A 20177-nucleotide genomic window follows, 5' to 3' on the forward strand; every position below is an offset into this window, starting at 1 on the left:
AGAGAGGGAAGTGGAAAGGGAAGAAGAGGAGGAGGAGAAGAAAATGAATTAATAAGAATGACGAAATTGATACAGAGGAGAAGGAGAAGAATCTAGAGACAGAAAGGAGAAGAGAGGGAAGTGGGAAGGGAAAAGGAGGAGGAGGAGGAGGAGGAGGATCAAAAACGAAACAAATAGCCCCCTTGCCCCCCTCCCTCCCATCGCAGCCCCCTTCCTTTGCGAACCTGTGTAGTGCCCATATACACGACGCTAAGCCATTTGTCCGCGTGTGCAGTGACAAATGTGTACGCGTTATGTTCGGAGATCGTGTGTGTGTGTGTGTGTGTGTGTGTGTGGATGTGTTAGCACTGAAGTTTACAGGGTGTTCGGCTTTTTTTTTTATAGTGGTGTGAGGTTTTCTCTCATCATTATTCTTCTTGTGTCGAATGGTGATGATGGTGGTGGTGACAGGGGAGAGAGAGAGATGGTGATGATAGAATAAGCAAGCAAAGGTGTTAGAGAGGATTTTTACTTTCGTTTTTTTTTGTATGTTTTTTTTTGCTTCATGATCAGTAAAATTAAGTGTGTGTGTGTGTGTGTGTGTGTGTGTGTGTGTGTGTGTGTGTGTGTGTGTGTGTGTGTGTGTGTGTGTGTGTGTGTGTGTGTGTGTGTGTCTGTCTGTCTGTCTGTCTGTCTGTCTGTCTGTCTGTCTTCCTGATTCGATTAAAACGCGTGTGGTTGAAGGAGTACAAACAAATGACCCTGAAAATAAATACAAGGCATCCGTGCTTTCTTTTAATTTCTGTGTGTGTGTGTGTGTGTGTGTGTGTGTGTGTGTGTGTGTGTGTGTGTGTGTGTGTGTGTGTGTGTGTGTGTGTGTTCTTCTATGTTTTTTTTTTTTTTCCTGGGCGGGTAATGAAGACGTACGTGCGAAAGTTAAAAAGCTAAGCGACGGACCTGTTTGCCGAGACGAGAAGGGGAAGGGTAGGATGGGGATGAGGAGGGGGGGGAGGGGAAGGTTGAATGGGTAAGAGGAGAAGGATGAGGAGGCGGAGGAACAACAGCAGGAAGGAGGAGGATGCGAGGGAGAAGGAGGTGAAGGAGGAAGAGGAGGAGAAGTTGAATGAGTAAGAGGAGGAGGATGGTGATGATAAGGAGGAGGAGGAGGAGGAACAGCAGCGGGGAGAATAATAATTAGTAGGATGAGAAGGAGGAGGAGGAGGAGGAGGAGGGATAGAAAAATACGAGGAAGAAAATAAAAAGAGGAAATGAAGTTGGAGGAGACAGGAAGCGAGAGAGGAAGAAAGAAAGGAATAATAATAAACGAAGAAGGAATAAAAGGAGTTAGAGTAAAGGAGGAAAGAAGGAGACAACGGTTGAGAATAAGGAAGGAAGAAAAAGAGGAAAAGCAAGAGGGAAGAATAATAAGAGGAAAAGGAAGCAAAGGAGCAAGAGGAAAAATGAAGGGAAGAGTAAAACAACGATTGAGAACAAGGAAAGTAGGGGAAAGAAGAAACAAAAGTATAGCCGTAGTAGAAGTAGGAGGAGGAGGCAAAAGGGAATGGGGGAGGGATTGCGGCGATAGGCTCAAATACACATCGATGTTTTCTTAGCTGCGGAGGAGGAGAAGAGAGGAGAGAGAGAGAGAGGAAGTCAACGTTTGAGCAGGGAAGTGGGGCAGCGGGTGGCATAGTGGCGGCGCTCTGGACAGGCCGGGGCAGTTCAACGCCATAAACGGAAGAACACAAGCCCACAAAAAGCCACCACCGACACCACCACCACCACCGACCGAGACACCATCACCTCCACCATCGACAACTTTCAGAGGCGAATTAATGGCGCCAAAAGAGGATCGGATTGCGTCTCATCATTTATGGGATTATCATTTTCATTATCGCTCATTGTGGCGCTGTGTTGTGTCGTGCGGGTTGTTGATGTTGTTTATCGAAGGAAGGAAGAAAGAGAAAGAAAGAGTTGCTGTGGGAATGAGGTTTGTGAATGAGAATGAATGAATGAATATGAATGAGTATGAATGAATGTGAGTGAGTATAAGTATGAATAAGTGACGTGGTGCTCAGGGTAAGTTTTTGTAGTATATATAGATGAATGAATTCGTGTGTAGATATTGTAGTGAATAGTATAGAATTTAGAGAACTTTAGAGATTTATATTTGAATACCAATGAAATATAGATAAATATAGATAGATAGAGATAGATAGACAGACAGACAGAGAGAGTAGACAGTCCTTGTTCCCATGATAGCTCCCCTACCCCCACACTCCCTACCCACCCACCACATCCATCTCCTCCCTGCCCGTCAATCGCTATCAGCTCGTCAACCTTTTATTTTTATTTTTATTTTTTCCTGATTTCATTAACCCTCGCATCCCTCCCCCCCTTTACCCCCTCACCCCCTCTATGAAGACTCGTCCGTGTCCGCCTCTCTTTCATCTTAGTGAGTTTTGATGCCAAGGTTAAGAACACAAGCGGGAGTCTGTCAGAGAGGCGGCAGGTAAGGGTTAAAAGGCTTGTGTTGTTAGCTGCTTTCGCCTCTCTCTGACATAAACAATTTTCAAAGGCCAGAAAGGGGATCAGACGGGTTCTAATTAAGTGTTCTTTTAGGTTCATGCTACAGAGGAAGGGTCAGACTAGCAGAAGGGTCATAAAACTACCACTCCTACGAAAGTCTTGTCAAATATGTATTGTTAAATGATTTCGCCTCTCTCTGACATCAATAATTTTCAAAGGCCAGAAAGGGGATCAGTCGGGTTCTAATTAGTGTTCTTTTAGGTTCATGGTACAGAGGAAGGGTCAGACTACCAGAAGGGTCATAAAACTACCACTGGAAATGCCCACAACTCCTACGAAAGACTTGTCAAATATGTATTGTCAAATGATTTCGCCTCTCACATCACCTATTTCCAAAGGCCAAAAAAGGAGATCAATCGGGTTCTAATGAGTGTCTTTTTAGGTTCATGGTGCAGAGGAGGGGTCATACATACTACCAGAAGGACCATTAAACTACCCCTGGAAATGCCAAAAACTCCTCCGAAAGCCTTGTCAAATACGTGAGGTTAAGTGCCGAAATATTAAGGCATTTCGGCACCCAAGCACACGCATTTGACAAGGCTTTCATAGGAGTTTTGGGCATTTCCATGGATAGTTTTATGACCCTGGTAGTAGACTGACCCTTCCTCTGTACCATGAACCTAAAGCAAGAGTCATTGGAACCCGATTGATCTACTTTTTAGCATTTGGAAAGAGTACGTTGAATATCCCCCTAAGAGTATGTCCCTAAGTCGTAACAGGTGAGGAAGTCTCTCGTTAGGACCCATTTTTGCCCCGCGCGCTTATTATTACATGTTTCCGCTCGGAGTCACCACGTAATTAAATAATGCCATACACACCCCGGCCGGACTAACTACTTGATGAGGGCTATTAAGGCAACGAGCACAGTAATTAGGGAGGGGTAACGAGGGTGAGAGAGAGAGAGAGAGAGAGAGAGAGAGAGAGAGAGAGAGAGAGAGAGAGAGAGAGAGAGAGAGAGAGAGAGAGAGAGAGAGAGAGAGAGAGAGAGAGAGAGAGAGAGAGAGAGAGAGAGAGAATGCTTTCATGGGTGAAGTGGGCGTTAGGGCAACGAACACCCAACAGGTGAAGGTGGCGGTTCATGCCTGGTGTCGCACTTACCCGCCCTGGTCACATCCGCCTGAGCAAGCACAACTAGTGACAATGCTTTAAGATAGGCGACCTCAAGACAGAGGTCGTCTTTAGCATGGAGACAATTTCCCCGCTCTTTTGTCATATGTATCTCATGTTTAAATAAAGAGAGAGAGAGAGAGAGAGAGAGAGAGAGAGAGAGAGAGAGAGAGAGAGAGAGAGAGAGAGAGAGAGAGAGAGAGAGAGAGAGAGAGAGAGAGAGAGAGAGAGAGAGAGAGAGAGAGAGAGAGAGAGAAACAGGCAGACAGAGAGAGAAAAACAGACACACACACACAGAGAGAGAGAGAGAGAGAGAGAGAGAGAGAGAGAGAGAGAGAGAGAGAGAGAGAGAGAGAGAGAGAGAGAGAGAGAGAGAATCACCATGAGCAAGGGAAGGGAAGGCAAGACGACAGACAGGCAACAAGGGGAAGGAGAGTCGGGGAAAGAGGGGGGGGAGGGGGGGGGGGAGGGACGGGGTAGAACGAGTCGGGAAGGAAGGAAGGAAGGAAGGGAGGAAGGAGGGAGGAAGGAGCAGCAGTAAATAGCAGTCGAAGCGAACTTTCTCCGGGCGGGATTCTCATTCGTTACCCTTTACTTCCGTCATACAAGGTGGCTGTGGCTTCTTTTTGCTCCTGGTGAAGCCCTTGGCCTGTGGGGGTCCCTGAGGGTGTCCTGTGGCTGGGGGGAAGGGGGGGAAGGAGGGTGGAAGTTGCGGGGAGTGGGAGTGAATGCGTGTGGGTGGATGCGGTGGAGGAGGTGGCCGTGGGGTGTCAGTCCTCCCCCTTACTCCACCTCCAGCCTCCCCTTCCTCCCTCTCGCCTCCTTCCTTCCTTCCTTCCGCTCCTCCCTGGCCCTCTCGGTGACCCTCCACACACGCCCACACGCGGCGCCACACAGACCCAACCTTGGTACCAATTCGCAGGTAGAGGAGGATGGATGGGCACCGCTCGCTCCCCGGCACTTATTGTATTTGTCAGGCTGCGAAATGATATGTGTGCCTGCTGCGTCTACCTTGCCTCCCGACTTATTTGTATGCGTCAGGTTAGAATTCAACATGTGTGCCCCAAATTCCTGGCTCCACTGTATGTTTTGACGCACTATACGTTCTTTCCGTACCTGGTTCCACTTTATATTCTGTTTTATGAGACTCAAAAGCAGCGTTGCCAAATTATCGTACTCATCGCATTTCATTTTATTATTTGCTGACCGATAACTATAACAAAAAAGAACGAAAAACATCAATATTCAACAGTTTTAGCACTAACTTTGATTTTCTCACGTTACTTTTGTAGGTACGAGAGTTTGAGGCATAAAAATGAAAGATACGATATGTGGTTAGTACGATAATTTGGCAACGCTGCTCAAAAGGCTTAATATAACTTCATCGTAAGTGCTCCAAATATCTGGGTTCACTCCATGATCTGATGCACTATACTACACTTCCCCTATCTCGTTTCATTGTATCTTTCGTTCTATCAGACGGAAAAAAGTTTAGTATAATGTTGCACTAAATATCAACATTGTGCCCCAAAATTCCCGGCTCTACTCTAAGATTTGATGCACTATACGCTTTTCCTGTGTCCCGTTCTACGTTATATTTCATTTTATCAAACTGAAAAGGCTGATTATAATGTGTTACTAAAATTCAACACAGGTACCTCTAATATCTGACTCCACTGTACGCTCTTTCTGTGTTCCGTTCTACTCTATATTTCTTTTTGCCAGACGGAAAAAGCCTCAATATAATGTGTTTCTAAAATTCAATATGTGTGCACTATAAGATTTGATGCACTACGCTCTTCCTGTATCTCCTTTCACTATTCATTGCGTTTTATCACACGGGAAAAAGCTTAATACAATGTTCCACCTTTACCTTGGTCGCCTGCACTTACCGTATCTGTCAGGCTGTAGAAGTTAATGCGTGTGTGCAACCTTTACTTCACTTCAAGTTAAATGAACATGATTAATCGGACGGACTCGGCGTTGTACACTTAATGCATGCGTTTGCCTCGCTTCGCTGCGCCTGTTGCATCCATCAGCCGGGGAAATCTCGTGTATTTGTAGATGTGTTGGTCCGACGAGAGGATTAAATGTACGAGTCCACCTTTTTTCTCGTTCATTTTACTTGCTGGATCATAAGAGGGTAGAATTTAACGTAGTGCTTTCTTTACTTGGTTTTACGTTACTTTATTGCACTTATTACACTGTGAAAATTGTTACAAAGTTCCCCGTAGAATTAAATGTAGTGTTCACTTTTTTTTCTTCTTTTTTTTTACTTGGTGGATCATTAGAGGGTAGAATTTAACTAGTACCTCCTTTATCTCGTCTTAACTTACTTTACTGTATTAATCAGTCTATGAAACTTAATATAAGGTTCTCTATGCCTGAATTCACTGCACTTATTCTATTTAACAAACGGTAATATTGCAATGCGGTCACTCTTTAAACTGACTTTTCATTGTGAGAACTTTAACTATGAAAGAAAATGAATAGATAACAAATTACTCTTCTTTATATTCTTTTTCTTTTTCTTCTTCTTCTTCTTATTATTATCAACACTATTATCAATCTATTCTGGCAATACTGTTATCACTATTGTGACTTTTATTATCGATTGTTTGCTAGTCCACAAGCACGTTCGTTTATAAACCTTGACCAATGCTTAGATGGCGAATGTAAAGGAAAACGGTTCAAAACACTGCCAATCAGTCAAGAACAACCTGATGATGTGTCGGGGCGCTGATTCTGGTATATTTGGGTTACGACGAGGCGTTGTTTAAAGCGGGAGGCACGGCTGTTTACACGCTCAGGCATATCAGGTTATACGGCGAGGCGATGTGTCGGCGTGCGCGGTGACCCCTGGCAGTGCGATGCTGACGGGGAGGATGTCGGTGGCCGTAGTGGTGGCAGTGACTGTGACGATTTGACGCTCTAAGGCCATACGATCTTCCTGTACTTCATTTCACTGTATATTTCGTTTTAACAGACGGAGCAAGCTTACTATAATGTGTTACTTAAAATAATGTGTTGATAACGGTGGTGTTGACTGTGGTGCTGGTTGTGGTAGTGATGTAACAGTGACGTAGAGCAAAATACTATATAAAACACCTGAAATACACACACAAAAATGCTTAGAAAATGTTGACGGTAATGGTGATAGTAATGGTTGTGACTGATACTGGTGGTTGTGACTGTGGTGCTGATGGTGATGGTGATGTAACAGTGACGTAGAGCAGAAGACTTCTATAACACGATACCTGAAATACACACACACAAAAAAAAAAAAACTTTGGAATTGTATTGATTAGGACGATGATGTAGTGGGCGCGGGACATGGTGAGGCTTTCAGTGTTCATTCGTTTGGCGAGATAAAAGCGACACTCTTGCGGGACTAGAATAAACAGATACGTAAATATGAATGAATAAATGAGCATAATTATAGACACGAACGTCCAACCTTTCCTTGCACTTTCCTCTTGCAAATTTGATTTTACGAGGTTGATGAAGAGGTTAAAAGTGATTACTCTTATACAGAACTTGAAAATAAATACATACACAAATAAACGAACGTAGTATATGTACACAACATCCCACAATTCCATGCACTTTCTTCTTGCGACTTTGAATTTATGTGTTTGATTAGAAAGAGGTTTAAAAAGTGATTACTCATGGAGGAGTGGAAATAAGTAGATAAATGAATAAGCGAACAGAGCATATGCACAAAACATCTCACAGTACCACACACTTTCTTCTTGCAACTCTGAATTTCCACGTTTGCAGAGGTTAACGTTAAAAGTGTTCACTCATGCACGACTGGAAATAAATGGATACACAAATAAATGAACCCAGTATAGACGCAAGGACCAGCCACAATTCTATGCACTTTCTTCTTCCAACTTTGAAGCGACACGTTATATGAGGATGAAGTTAGAAGTGTTACTCATGCAAGACTGGGAAATAAATTGACACATACAGAAGCGATCACAGTATAGGCACAAGAACCCGCCACGACCCCATGCACTTTTTTTTCTTGTTTTGATGATAAGAAGGTAAATAAAAGTCACGATTGTGCGATACTGAAAATAAATGGAGATGAAAATAAATGAACATGTATATACACAAGATCATGTCACGTTCTCAGGCTTTTTACCCTTTCGTGTTTGATAATTACATGTTTGACGGCGAGTAAATTATTAAAGAGCGAATCATTTATCGGAGAAAATAAAGTCATAAAAACAAAACAAACAAATCAATAAAAACACGTCACTTTTCCATCGTCATCTTGAACGGAAACATCCTTGGCCACATCAATAACATCAATCGTGGTTCCTGCTTAGATTATGGTGCTTGTTTTCTGTCTAATATGTCAAGTTTGAGGGAGGGTTGTTATAAAGACGAGGTTGTTGATGTAGGTTAAAGCTTATGGAGGAGAGCTGGCAGTGAGGCTTATGATACTAATGGTTCCATGATGTTGCAAATATTTGTGTGTGTGTGTGTGTGTGTGTGTGTGTGTGTGTGTGTGTGTGTGTGAGGCCGCCAGCGCACCAAACACATAGCATCAACATCCTTTCAATATTATCAGCATCTTGTCTTTATATAAACACCCGGCCGGAAGCGTGGTAATAAAAAAAAACATTATGATACACAATTGGAAATGTTAGAAGCTTTAGTATCAATCTAGTATCTAAGATCAGGAAGGGCATCCGGTCTTCAGCTCCAAGTCACAACTCTCCACAGCGATCCTATAATATGAACGCTGTTTAAGGGTGTCAAGACTTTTTTTATCCCCTTTGCGAAACTCGAGACAGAAGTACTATCAGTGGTTCAAGTTTTCTCCAAGGCAATCTGAATGTGCATTGGAAATCTTTAGCGAGAATAATTCAGTAGTGAGAACGTTAAGAAAAGTATACGGACAATGCGTAGTCTTCCTGTATAGCAAAAACAATGAGACGCGCGTATAGTGTAAGAAAGTCGCTACAAATCATTATCGAAAGTATGTGAAAACGCGAAAAAAAGTAAACAATAAAAATAAATATCCAGATCATACTAAATAAATAAACTGTATAAATAAATAAATAAGTGATAATAATAAATAATTTATAATAAAAGAAAATAGAAAACAACCTAATGAAAAACACCATATTGCTAAGGAAAGTAACCAACCCGCGTCTAGAATTAATAAAAGGTGAGCTGACAAACGCATCAATGTTATAAAAAGATTACTGGTTGATAATCTGGATCAAACCGAGAAAAAAAGCGATCTCATTAGTGATTCCGCTCGCCAGCATTCAAGGCGGCGACAGTGATGCAGGAGCCAGATAAATAAACAATGACATCTCTCGTCCAGAAAGATAAAAAAATATCCTTGTAAATGATTTTCGAAGATCTTAAACAGACAAAGGAGATTAGACATGGATGGTGTGTTTGGCGAGTGTAAAGATGATGAAGATAATATTGATAATAACAATGACAAAAATAACAATAACGATAACAACAACGATAACAAAAACAAACTGAAAATGAGTCGCAAAAACAATAACAATAATAAAGATAATAAAAGTACGTATAATTAAGATGCCTGATACATTACTCCAAAGGCACAAACAAAGGAAAAGCAACATCAACAACATCAACAATAATAATAACAACGCAAAAAATAACAAGAACAATAAATCATCCCCTGTGTTATAATTACATGTCACGAGCAGGGCAAGACAGGTCAGGTCAGGTCAGGGCAGGGGGGGGCAGATCAAACAATAATAAGTAGGGTGGGAGTGAACTGAGCAACGAAGGCGAGGAGGAGGAGGAGGAGGAGGAGGAGGTGGTGGGTGGGCAGGTAGGTAAGGCTAGGTGAGGATGGGGTGAGGTAGGGTAGGGTGGGAGAGATGGGAGGGGACTATAATGCATCCTGGCCCACTACCCCTCTTACCCACCACCACCACCACCACCACCAATAATAATGACTGCCAGGGGGAAGGGAGTGATTTACGTTAATTGGGTGGCCTAGTACGGAAGACACAGCATCCCCCCCGCCCCCTGCAGCCTCCGGAACTCCCTCTCTTCCTCCTCCTCCAGGTGGTGGTGTTAGTTCACTTATACTCCAAGGGGTCGAGTCGTGTGTAAGGTGATCAGGAATGCAAACGAGATCACATAATTATAGGTGCTGAGGACGTGTGGTTTTGTGCTGGTTGTGTTGCTATTGTTATTGTGATTTGGTGGTTGATTTCCTTCTTTATTTCTTCATTCAGGTAATTAGTTAGTTAGGTTAATAGGTTAGTGAGAGTGGATGGGACAAGGATAGAGTGGGTGGGTCAGGAAGGAAGGAAGGAAGGGACGGAAGGAGTGTGTGAACGCATGAGTGAGTGAGGTGAGAAAAGGAAGGAGAAGGGAACAAAGGGAGAGAGTGAAGGAGTGGGTGAGGAAGGGATAGAGGGAGGGAAAAAATGGAGGGAGGGTGTGAGCATGAGTTAGTGAAAGTTGGAGTAAGGAAGGTAGGGAGGAGAGGAACAGAGGAAGGGAGTGAACGAGTGCAGGTGTGTGTGTGTGTGTGTGTGTGTGCTTCAGTCATTGTGTATATTGTATCGTTAAGTCTGAGAACCGAGTCTTTTGTCTGTTTGCTCACCCACCGTTGCACCCACAAAGAGAAGGGTATAGCTCTGGGTACGCATGTCGTGGGCGCGTGATTACAGTGGCGCGGCGGGTAAAATAAGGCGTTCCTGGTGATGTATGTTATGAGTGTTTACAGAGGCGCAGTCAAGCGTTTGTTTTAATGGCATCACTAACTTTCTTCTTCCCTCTGTGTGACGCTTGTGTTGAGGTTACTTGTAGAGTGTGCAATCGTGTTAAGTAGCAAAAATGATTTACTTTTTTTATACATGAGTAACATTTATTCTGTTACCATGATTATTGCTCTTTTGTGAGGCCTCGTTCATTTGGTATCCAGGTAAAGTGTTCGCGCCAATCACACGGCAACTTATTTTTTTGTAGTAAGAAGTAAGTGTATCTCTCGCAACTCCTTCCTCGCTGCACGGTGGTCTTCGTTCATGCCTCAGCACTTTCAAAACACTTACTACCGTCTAATTATGCATTTTCGCGCGAGGTAATACAGTACTACTATGATTAAACGTAGATTCAGCCTCTTTACCTTTAATGCGAAGGATAGCAGGAAATCAAGTATTGGTTTGTGCTGTGCTGGGGCCGCGGGAGAGGAGGAGAGGGAAGACGAGGGATGGATGGTAACTCCTTTGGCTGCTGGTGTTACGCGGTGTGGGGTGGAGAGAGAGCACGATAAACCACCCATGTAGCTCAGGGTTCCGAAGCTTCTAAGTGCGGGTCGCGCATCACATGTAACTGGGACTCGATAAACTACCAATAGAGTTCAATAGGTCGCCACTTCTTCACAAATAGACGATCAAATACCATACAGCGAGGGAAAAAGTTGGAAAGTTTGGTTTAGTGGGCGCAACAATACAGCGAGGGAGACATAGCTCTTAGTTAACGCCAAGATCTTGAAACTGGTTCGTGAGGGCAATACTCAAGTGAAAACGAGGTCACAGCATGAGCAGTCTGAAGAACACCGGGTCCGTATCTGCAAACGCTTCCAGCTCTATACAACAACTATTTCCTACAGCCACAAAGAAGAGTAGTTGGATTCTCACAAGTTATTTTCACATTCACGGCGCAGCAGACTTGTCAGACTCTCACTAGGGTCACAAAACATGGCACCAGGGTCATGAAACTACCCATACAAATGCCCACAACTCTTACGGAACCTTTGTCAAATATGTGAACTTGAGCGCCGAAGTGAGAATATGACCCTTTCCTCTTCGTTTGAGTTTTAAAGTAGACCCACATTATCACACTTTTTTTTTTACTGTTGGTTTGTAGTTTCGTGGCTTGTGGTCAATGTCCTCAAATTCCCTCTTTCTCCACAGCAGTAATGGTTTTGTTAAGTCCTGTGCGTCAAGTAACAATATGACTGATTACCAACGACTTGTCTTCGCTACTTTTTAGGAAGTGCAGGAACGCCGAGCCTGAGTATGAAAAAAACTGGTTCTTATCTCGCTGACTGACACATGATGGACAGCTTCGAGATGTTTACTTTACTTCATAATTGCGATGGAATATATTTGCATCCCTGATACTGCTTTCGAGAGTTTGTGGCAAAGCGAACGGATCTTTTTGTATCGTCTTACCAGAGTGGATTATAAGGCTCAAACTCGTGGATTAGCCTTCACATATCTGACAGCCAGTGAGTAAATAGCGACGTCTCTATTACCCCGCGATTAAGATATTTGAAGCCATCGTATCACTGCGCACATTTTCAAGGAAACTGATAACCGAATTCCTGAAGCTGGATAAGACGTTTGTGGGTGTGGATAGGAACTTTAATAACGGTTTTTACTTGTGGGAAAGGAAAGGGGAGTGGCGATGGCGATTAGGGAGTAGTGAAAACTGATAACTGAATTCTTGAAAATGGATACGACGTTTGTGGGTGTCGATAGGAACTTTAATAACGGTTTTTACTTGTGGGAAAGGAAAGGGGAGTGGCGATGGCGATTAGGGAGTAGTGAAAACTGATAAGTGAATTCTTGAAAATGGATAAGACGTTTGTGGGTGTGGATAGGAACTTTAATAACGGTTTTTACTTGTGGGAAAGGAAAGGGGAGTGGCGATGGCGATTAGGGAGTAGTGAAAACTGATAACCGAGTTCATGAAAATGGATATGACGTTTGTGGGTGTGAATACGAACATTATATACTTTTTTTTACTCGTGATAAGGGAAGGGGAGTGGTGATGGCAAAGGAAATAGTGTGAATGTAGAATAAGGAATGGTGAAAACTGATGATCGAATTACTGACATTTGTAGAGGTGTATATGAACTTCAATTACTTTTTTTTTTAACTCGTTTGGAGGGAAGGGAAGGGAAGTGGCGATGGCAAGGACAATAGTATGTATGTAGGATAGGGAGTGGTGTTGCGATTCCATGGATGTGTTGCAATAAAGGTGTTGATGGTGAGAACGTGATGGCACGAATAGGAAGTGTTGGTACGCTTTCAAGGATACATTGCAAAAGGGTGTATTTCTGAGGTCCGCCGCGCTCCATTAACTAAAGTGTTGTTGGGAAGAATAATATTAAGAAAGGAAGGCAGTGGTGTTAAGATTTCGAAAGTGTTGCAAAAGGACCATTATCCCACAAAGGGTATATTTCTAAAGCCCGCCACGCGCCATTGAAGTGTTGATGGTAGGAATATTGAGTAAAGAAGTGAGTGGTGTTATGCTTTCGATGAAGTGTTACATTAAAAGTGTTATCCCACGAAGGTTGCATTTCTGAGGCCCGTCGTGCACCTGTATGGGTAAATGTTGCTCCAAACCGCAAGTGCATCACGAAGTCGAAGCGGAAACCCAAGAGGTACTTTTGGAAATCGACCCAGGTGGCGGCCCTTTCAAAATGACGGGCGGAACACTACTGGCGAGCTCTCCGGGGCGCTGGGGCGTCCCGGCGAGGGGCACTCACGCCTCCAGGAAGGCAGCGCTCATCACCACCAGCCCAGGGATATGCGGGAACAGGAAGCCTGTCATCGCTAGGAACCTCGGGGTGCGCCAACAGGCCACTACAGGAGGGATGGTGGCAAAGACGTTTCAGTTCAGCAGCGACGGCGGCAGCGGGGTGGAGGTGCAGGGTGTGAAGGGCGCCCGCTTCATCACCACCTGCCAGGCCTTCGTCAGCGGCACCACCCAGCGCGCCAACGTCAACTATGAGACCAACAGACGCTCCTCCCTCACCGTCACCTCCACGCCCAAAGGCAAAAGGTAACCTGTTGACCAGTTGACGCACGCGCGAGGATTGGTTGACTGTTTGACACTTCCGCGCATGTGAAGAGTGACTCCTCGGCGCATGCTTTTGTGACCGAGGAAGTGCCTGTTAACACACGCTCCGGGATTGGTTGACTGACTGGCTGCCTGACTGACACTAACCTGCGCAGACAACAGCTATGTCACTTCTGCGCATGCCTATTTAACATCGAGGAAATATACCTGGCTTTACCCTCATATCCTTCTTACATCCTATTCCTCCTCACTCTTTGAAGGAGCCAAGGATTCTGCACATGTCCTCCGCTCAACATCACTAACCCTTTCAGTAAGCCATAACTCCATTTCTTGCATTTGGTATCAGGTTACACGCTTGCATAACTTCACACTTAGACATTCTACGAGCTGCCCAAAACAAGCACGCACGCACAACAATAGGAAATACAAGCATGACCATGACAAAGGCTCCGACTCGCTTCGCTTCATCGCCCACCGTGCCCAACTCCTGCATGTCAATGTTATAAGACACGCCAGACACACACACATACCGAGAGAGACGATTCCTGCCCAGCATCACGTCCTCCTTCCTCCTCCCTTCCCTCCCGCCCCTTAGCTTGCCCCTCCCCTCCTCCTGCCCCCCTTCCTCCTCTGCCTCTCCTTAGTTTATGCAAATTGTGTTCCGCCCTCATTTTGGTTTTACTTTTTGACGTAGTGGATGCGTGTTCTCTCTCTCTCTCTCTCTCTCTCTCTCTCTCTCTCTCTCTCTCTCTCTCTCTCTCTCTCTCTCTCTCCATTTATTGTCCTCACAAGACCGTATCGAGTTTTTGCTTTTCCTCTTTTATCATAATGCAAGTCCAGGAACACGCGGCAACAGCTTCTTACTCCTTATTGATGAGGATTCTCTCTCTCTCTCTCTCTCTCTCTCTCTCTCTCGGCGTGGCATTGACCCTCTTCCTTCGCCACGGGACCATCCTCGCTGCCTTCACGACCTTGAGCCAGAATGTTTCAGGAGGGACTCGCCTGTTTCAGCGCGCGAGGTTTCTGCAGAGTCCCGCCGCTCGTGACTTCGCTAACATATGCATGACGGCTTCGATTTCCTTTACATCATATCGAGTAACACCAGCACGATAATGGTGGATAGGAGGATGGATAAGAGTAAAACTTGGAAATATTTATGCTTGTATTGACTGAAGGTATTTAAGAGGATAACTCGTATATAAAAATGTGTTGTCGAAATCTATAGTTTGATGGGATAGTGTTTTAGCTTTACGTGAATAGGTTGCGGAGGTCATGGTGATGTACTGCATTATGTGAGGAAATATATTCAACTCCACACATTTTTGACAGCATATATGTTATTTGGTATCGATCTAGTTATAAAAAGAAAGAGACAACCTTATTATTGCTTATACGAGTCTATGGGCTGTTATAAACATAGTAATACCCTGTTTTATGTTAGAAAATAGAGAGAGCTTCTATATTTACCTTTCATCTGCCTAATTTGGTCTAGGTGTGGTCAAGAGGAAGAATGCGAGGCACCTTTTGAATTCGAAATGCAGGTGTGGCGAAGACCAAGACAGCCTCGTCTCGCGCAGCTCCCCCCGCAGGCAGTTTCCAATCCTCCGTTTCCCTCGACTCCGCTCACCATGCATTCATATTTTTTTCCCCTTTCCCACTTTCACTCCCCTTAAGATGTCTTGGCCGGCGGCGTCCTCGAGAAGGGGTCGCAAAAACCCTCTACGGCATCTGTCATGTTAAAGTTCAGCGCCCAGAGGGATATTTAAAGGTACCGGTTTCACGTGTTTCCAGTCCGAACACCTGGTACGAGATAGCAGTTCACGTGATATTCCTTGATTTGGTGGTGTAACGCAATATATCGAGTCTTATGGAGTTTAATGGAGGATTTTAAAGGTACTGGAGGCTTAAGGAGTGATTTTTATAGCGTTTTTAACGTGGTTGAGGGGTGGTGCATTGCGCAGAGGGGAACAGAGGGGTTTTCCAGCTGTTTCCCTCAGTCCAAGCTGCAGTGTGGATAGCGAGAGCAGAGCGGAGCGGCCGGGAAGCGCCTCCAGCAGCCCTCCATCCAGCCCCGACCTTCAACTACCTCACAACCAGCGTCACTACCTCGCCCAGCATCCCGCGGGTAACCATCATGCCTCACCGCGACCAAATGCAGCAGGGACTTGAAGGGCCGACCAGACGGTACTCTCGGTTAATTGTCTTTGCTGTCTATACGTTCATGCGTCGTTGCCATCCCTAACAGCCATTGACTTGCTTCTGTCTAGCTGGCTGTCATGCACTCTTTGCTGGGAAGGGATTAGTTGTTTTATTTTCGCAATGTTCTGTCCTGCCCATCCGTTGCTGCTGCGCTTATTTATGTAAAGGTTCCTCTGTTATGCGGGTTTGACATTGGGTCCATGGCGTTTGACCTACTGACCACGACCTCGAGGGGACCTTACACTACATTTTTTTAGTAGTTCGAGGCCGCGAGTGACGAGCAACAGGGAGACTTATGGGATGGTATTGATCAGCAGGCAGCGGTGCCGAGGCCGGCTGACGAAGGCGGCGGTAGTTCGGCTTGGAAGGTGCTCCAGGCAACACTACCGCGGTGCTCTCCTCCCTCAGGCGCCCGCACGTGCCGCCCGCTCACACCTGCACGCCGCCCATGCCGCCCCCCACCGCCTGCTCCATATTCCCTCACACATTCAGGAGCTTCAGTGTTTGGTGATGACGGCCACCATGAGGGCCTCGTGGACGCTCATGGGAACGTGAGAATGGAATGTGACACGAGACTCCATTAGCTTGACATTCATTCCTCCGTCCACCCGTCCGTCAGCACCCCAAACACTATGACCTCCGTGGTGGCCGGCCCTCGCAGCTCCGCCCAGGCCCTCAGCAAGATGGTCTCGAAAACCCCACGTGGGGGAGCGGGTAGCGGCGGCGGCGGCGGCGGGAAAAAACTGCGAAACTCTGCGGACCAACAAACCCACTATCACATTCACTACCACTACCAATGCGAGGACCATGCACCAGGCGAGCACGAGATTACGTTCACAGACAAGCAGGGCGGTAACCCCACACACTTGCCTTTCTTCGACATAATCCCCTCCACGTTTAGCAAGAAGAATGACGGCAAGACGAGGATACAGTGGTCGCGGCACTCCTCCCCACAGACTGGAGGATCGTTCCGACTTAACTGGGCCAAACACAATGTGAAGGAAACGCAAAGGACTCCCAAACCCAAGAATGCCAATGCTAAGGGTGCGGGGGCGTCGGCTAGGTGAGGCTCGCGTGCGTGTGTGATGTTTGTGTTTGTGTTGCAGTAACCCAGCGCTGCCCCCACCCCCCCCTCCGTCTCTCACCTTGCAGTGCCCGGGAAAACTTGAAAACACTAACATGGTGGAATGACTAACTCAGTACAGTAAGCCGCTTCATTTTAACATGCCTCGTAAAGTGCTTGGTGGTAACTGGTGCTGCATTAACACGATCTCTTCCAGGTGTTTTCTTCCCGTTAATAAACAGCATGCCGTTACCAAATGCGAGTGAGTTACTACCAGGGCTGGATTAAGAGTTTTGGGGTTCCTGAGGTTTAGCATTTTGAAGAAGCTCCTAACAAGCAAAAAGTAAAAAAGATCTGAATTCACTGTATATGTATGTGGACCCTTATTGTGTGGGGCTCAGTGGCTATAATCCCTGTCGCCCATCCTTAACTCCGGCCCTGGCTCCACCACAAGCTTGCCTTTTCTCATATATACAAAACACGGTTAGGGTAGATGAACAGCACAAACTTGGGATCATTTCTCAGCTCTCTATCCATACACAACATCCTATTAACAACATTCTATTAAACAAAGTCAGGATCCACCATCATGTGTTTGGGGGTTCTTGGACGAGCAAAACACGGTTGAGGAAGATGTAGCAACACATACCTGAGGCCTTTCATCAGCCTTGTATCGGTCATCGCCTGTAAGCCAAAGCAGCATGACCAGGCAAGGGTGGAGGGTATTAGTGAACGTGTCGGGGCTGCCTCACGCTGCTTCACTCTCAACATTCGCCTCCACTTCACACTCACACCCTCACAGACACACACATTAGCTATTGCGGGAAGCAGGAAACAAGTGCTGAGTGGCAGAGATTTAGAGTGATACTTGTGGCGCCCTGCATCTTTCACCTGTTAACCTCCTCTAGTTTAGTGCAGGAGAACACGAGCGGTGGGAAAACAAGGGCAATAGTTAAGAAAATACATCCATTGAGTAATATTCACTGCTGACACAACACACTAAGAAAAAGACTGTTATTGATATTGATGTAGAGAGCAGAAAACAAAATAGTGTACGAAAAAGTAAAGTGGGGAGAATCATAGTATTTTTTTTTTACAACAAAGGAGACAGCTCAAGGGCACAAAAAAAGGAAACAATAATAAAATAAAAAAACCGCTACTCGCTGCTCCTAAAAAAAGAATCAAAAGAGGTGGCCGAAAGAGAGGTCACTTTCGGGAGGAGAGGTGTCCTGATGATTGTATAGCGTCACCAACATCTACTGTAGGAAATTGATGCTTAGTGAGTGGTATATAATAATCAGATAAGGAAAAGAAAAAGTCCCCGGTGCAGTAAGATAAAGTTACACCCACACACACACACACACACACACACACACACACACACACACACACACACACATACACGCACACACCACTAGTAGACAGAAGCTGAGTTACACGTTAAGGTTAAAGAGTTATTACTTCCACATCTTCCCTTCTCGAATTAAGTGTTCACTCTGCAAAATGTGCTCACGTGCTTTCCTCTCTCTCTTCCCGTGCTGCGCCGACAGGATGGCCAAGACCAAGACCGAGACCACTGTTCGCACCTACACCAAGGATGGAAAGGTAAGGCGGTGTTGTTGTTGTTTACTTCCTTTTCTTTATCGTTGTTGTTCTTTTTATTTTATTTTATTTTATTTTTCTCCTGCTTTTCTTCTTCTTCATCTCTTCTTCTTCTTCTTCGTCTTCTTCTTATTCTTCTTCTTATTATTCTTATTATTATTTCTTCTACTACTTGTTTTTCTTTCTCTTTTCTTCTTTTTCTACTACTTCTTCTTTCTTCTTCTTCATCTTCTATTATTACTTCTTCTTCTTCTTTTTCTTCTGCTTCCTCTTATTATTATTATTATCCTTATTATTATACTACCACATGTTATCAAATTCAGTATCTTTTTAACTAGCCAGGTAAACTATAGCATCAATATTACGATCGTTTGTTTGTAAATAGATTTGTGATGCGGAACTATCGCAAACAAGAGTAATCATAATATTTTTTTTTATGTTCTCTCCTAAAAACTATTACTGAGAACTATCATGAACAACACAGAATAATCATAACAATTTTCCAGTTCTTTCCTAAAATCTACGTTTAAACTTGATTGCGTAAAGAGGGCAAGTGGGTAATTAAAGCCTTCACAACTACCTGCATCAAAACACAAATTGCTGCACCACCATATTTCTTCATCCCTCTTAATTATTAACTATAATCAGTTATGTATAAACGCAATAATCACTCGCGTCCACACGGCCCCTTGGGAGTGCGTCAAGCTGTAACGACCTGCTCCTGATAGTAATGAATGTGTGGATGCAGTAATATATAAAACAAGTAAATAAATAAACTGATCAGTGAATAAATGGGTAAATAAATAATTAGGTGAAAATCAGACACGAGCAAACAAATAATTTTCTTCCTTTCTCTTCCTTGTGATCCTCGTTTTCTATCCCCTCCACACTTACACTTTTCATGTCATATTTTACCCACAAAATTCCCTCACCCTCAAAGCTTTTATGAGTCTTAATCAATAGAACAGACTGTAAAAAGAACGCAATGCGGTTGTTTTAACAGCAGTCAGTTCGCCCCGAAAAATTAAATCATTCAAATCTTAAACACAAGATCCAATCCCCTCAAATCATCCTTCAGAACCAAGATGAAAGATTGAAAACACCAACACGAAAATAAAAGAATAAAAGAAAGGAAGAATAAGCTCCATATCAATATCTAAATCATCAACCAGGATAATATACACAAGACCAAAATCCAAAGTCACCTCTATAAGAACCAAGACGAAAAGGAGGAGGGAATAGCGACACAAAAACAGAGGGTGGAAGAGAGCGAGGGGGAAAGCAATCTCACATCAGCACCAAAGCCATGACTCAGATCTAAACCACAAGATGATCACAGTCCAAAACAGTATCTCACCGACAACACAAAAAGGAGATCCACAGAAAACACGAACACGTAAAAAGCGAGGGATAAGGACGACCATAAAATTCAATAGATCCTCAGACGTCACGCAACTGCACGTATAAACACACAGAAAACTAAGACTAAAGAAGCTGAATAACACACACACACACACACACACACACACACACACACACACACACACACACACACACACACACACACACAAACCCCTGCAAGATACAATAGGTTCGTACCCCAACACACACGCGCAGCTCTACACAGAAAACACCCACGACCTTGAACCGTAAAAAAGGAAACACAATGGGCAGATTTCGTGTCAGGAGAACCTTGTTAGGACCCTGCAGCAGTTAAGTTACGGGTCAGGTCAAGCCAGCGTTTAGAATCAGTGGTCACGACGGCAGCAGCTCCATGGAAATGCCAGAAAAGCGTTAGTTAAATAGG

General features: G+C 44.5%; 1 protein-coding gene across 12 annotated transcripts in view; it reads left to right on the forward strand.

Annotated features, from left to right (window-relative positions):
• The window catches only part of LOC126998870 (uncharacterized), a 62066-nt gene that overhangs the window by 20060 nt on the left and 21829 nt on the right, over positions 1–20177 (forward strand). For 5 of the 12 annotated variants that reach the window (XM_050861054.1, XM_050861055.1, XM_050861053.1 and 2 more), the window contains exons 2-3: positions 12997–13488; positions 18319–18373. In XM_050861054.1, the coding sequence (XP_050717011.1) occupies positions 13028–13488; positions 18319–18373 (516 nt within the window). In that variant the 5' untranslated portion in view covers positions 12997–13027. Of the gene's footprint in view, positions 1–6553; positions 6643–12996; positions 13489–13732; positions 13817–15471; positions 15691–16106; positions 16769–18318; positions 18374–20177 lie in introns of those variants that run through there. The other 7 variants (XM_050861057.1, XM_050861056.1, XM_050861064.1 and 4 more) reach the window with 7 other exon arrangements.

Source organism: Eriocheir sinensis, chromosome 15, assembly GCF_024679095.1.
Source record: "Eriocheir sinensis breed Jianghai 21 chromosome 15, ASM2467909v1, whole genome shotgun sequence".
Lineage (NCBI taxonomy): Eukaryota > Metazoa > Arthropoda > Malacostraca > Decapoda > Varunidae > Eriocheir > Eriocheir sinensis.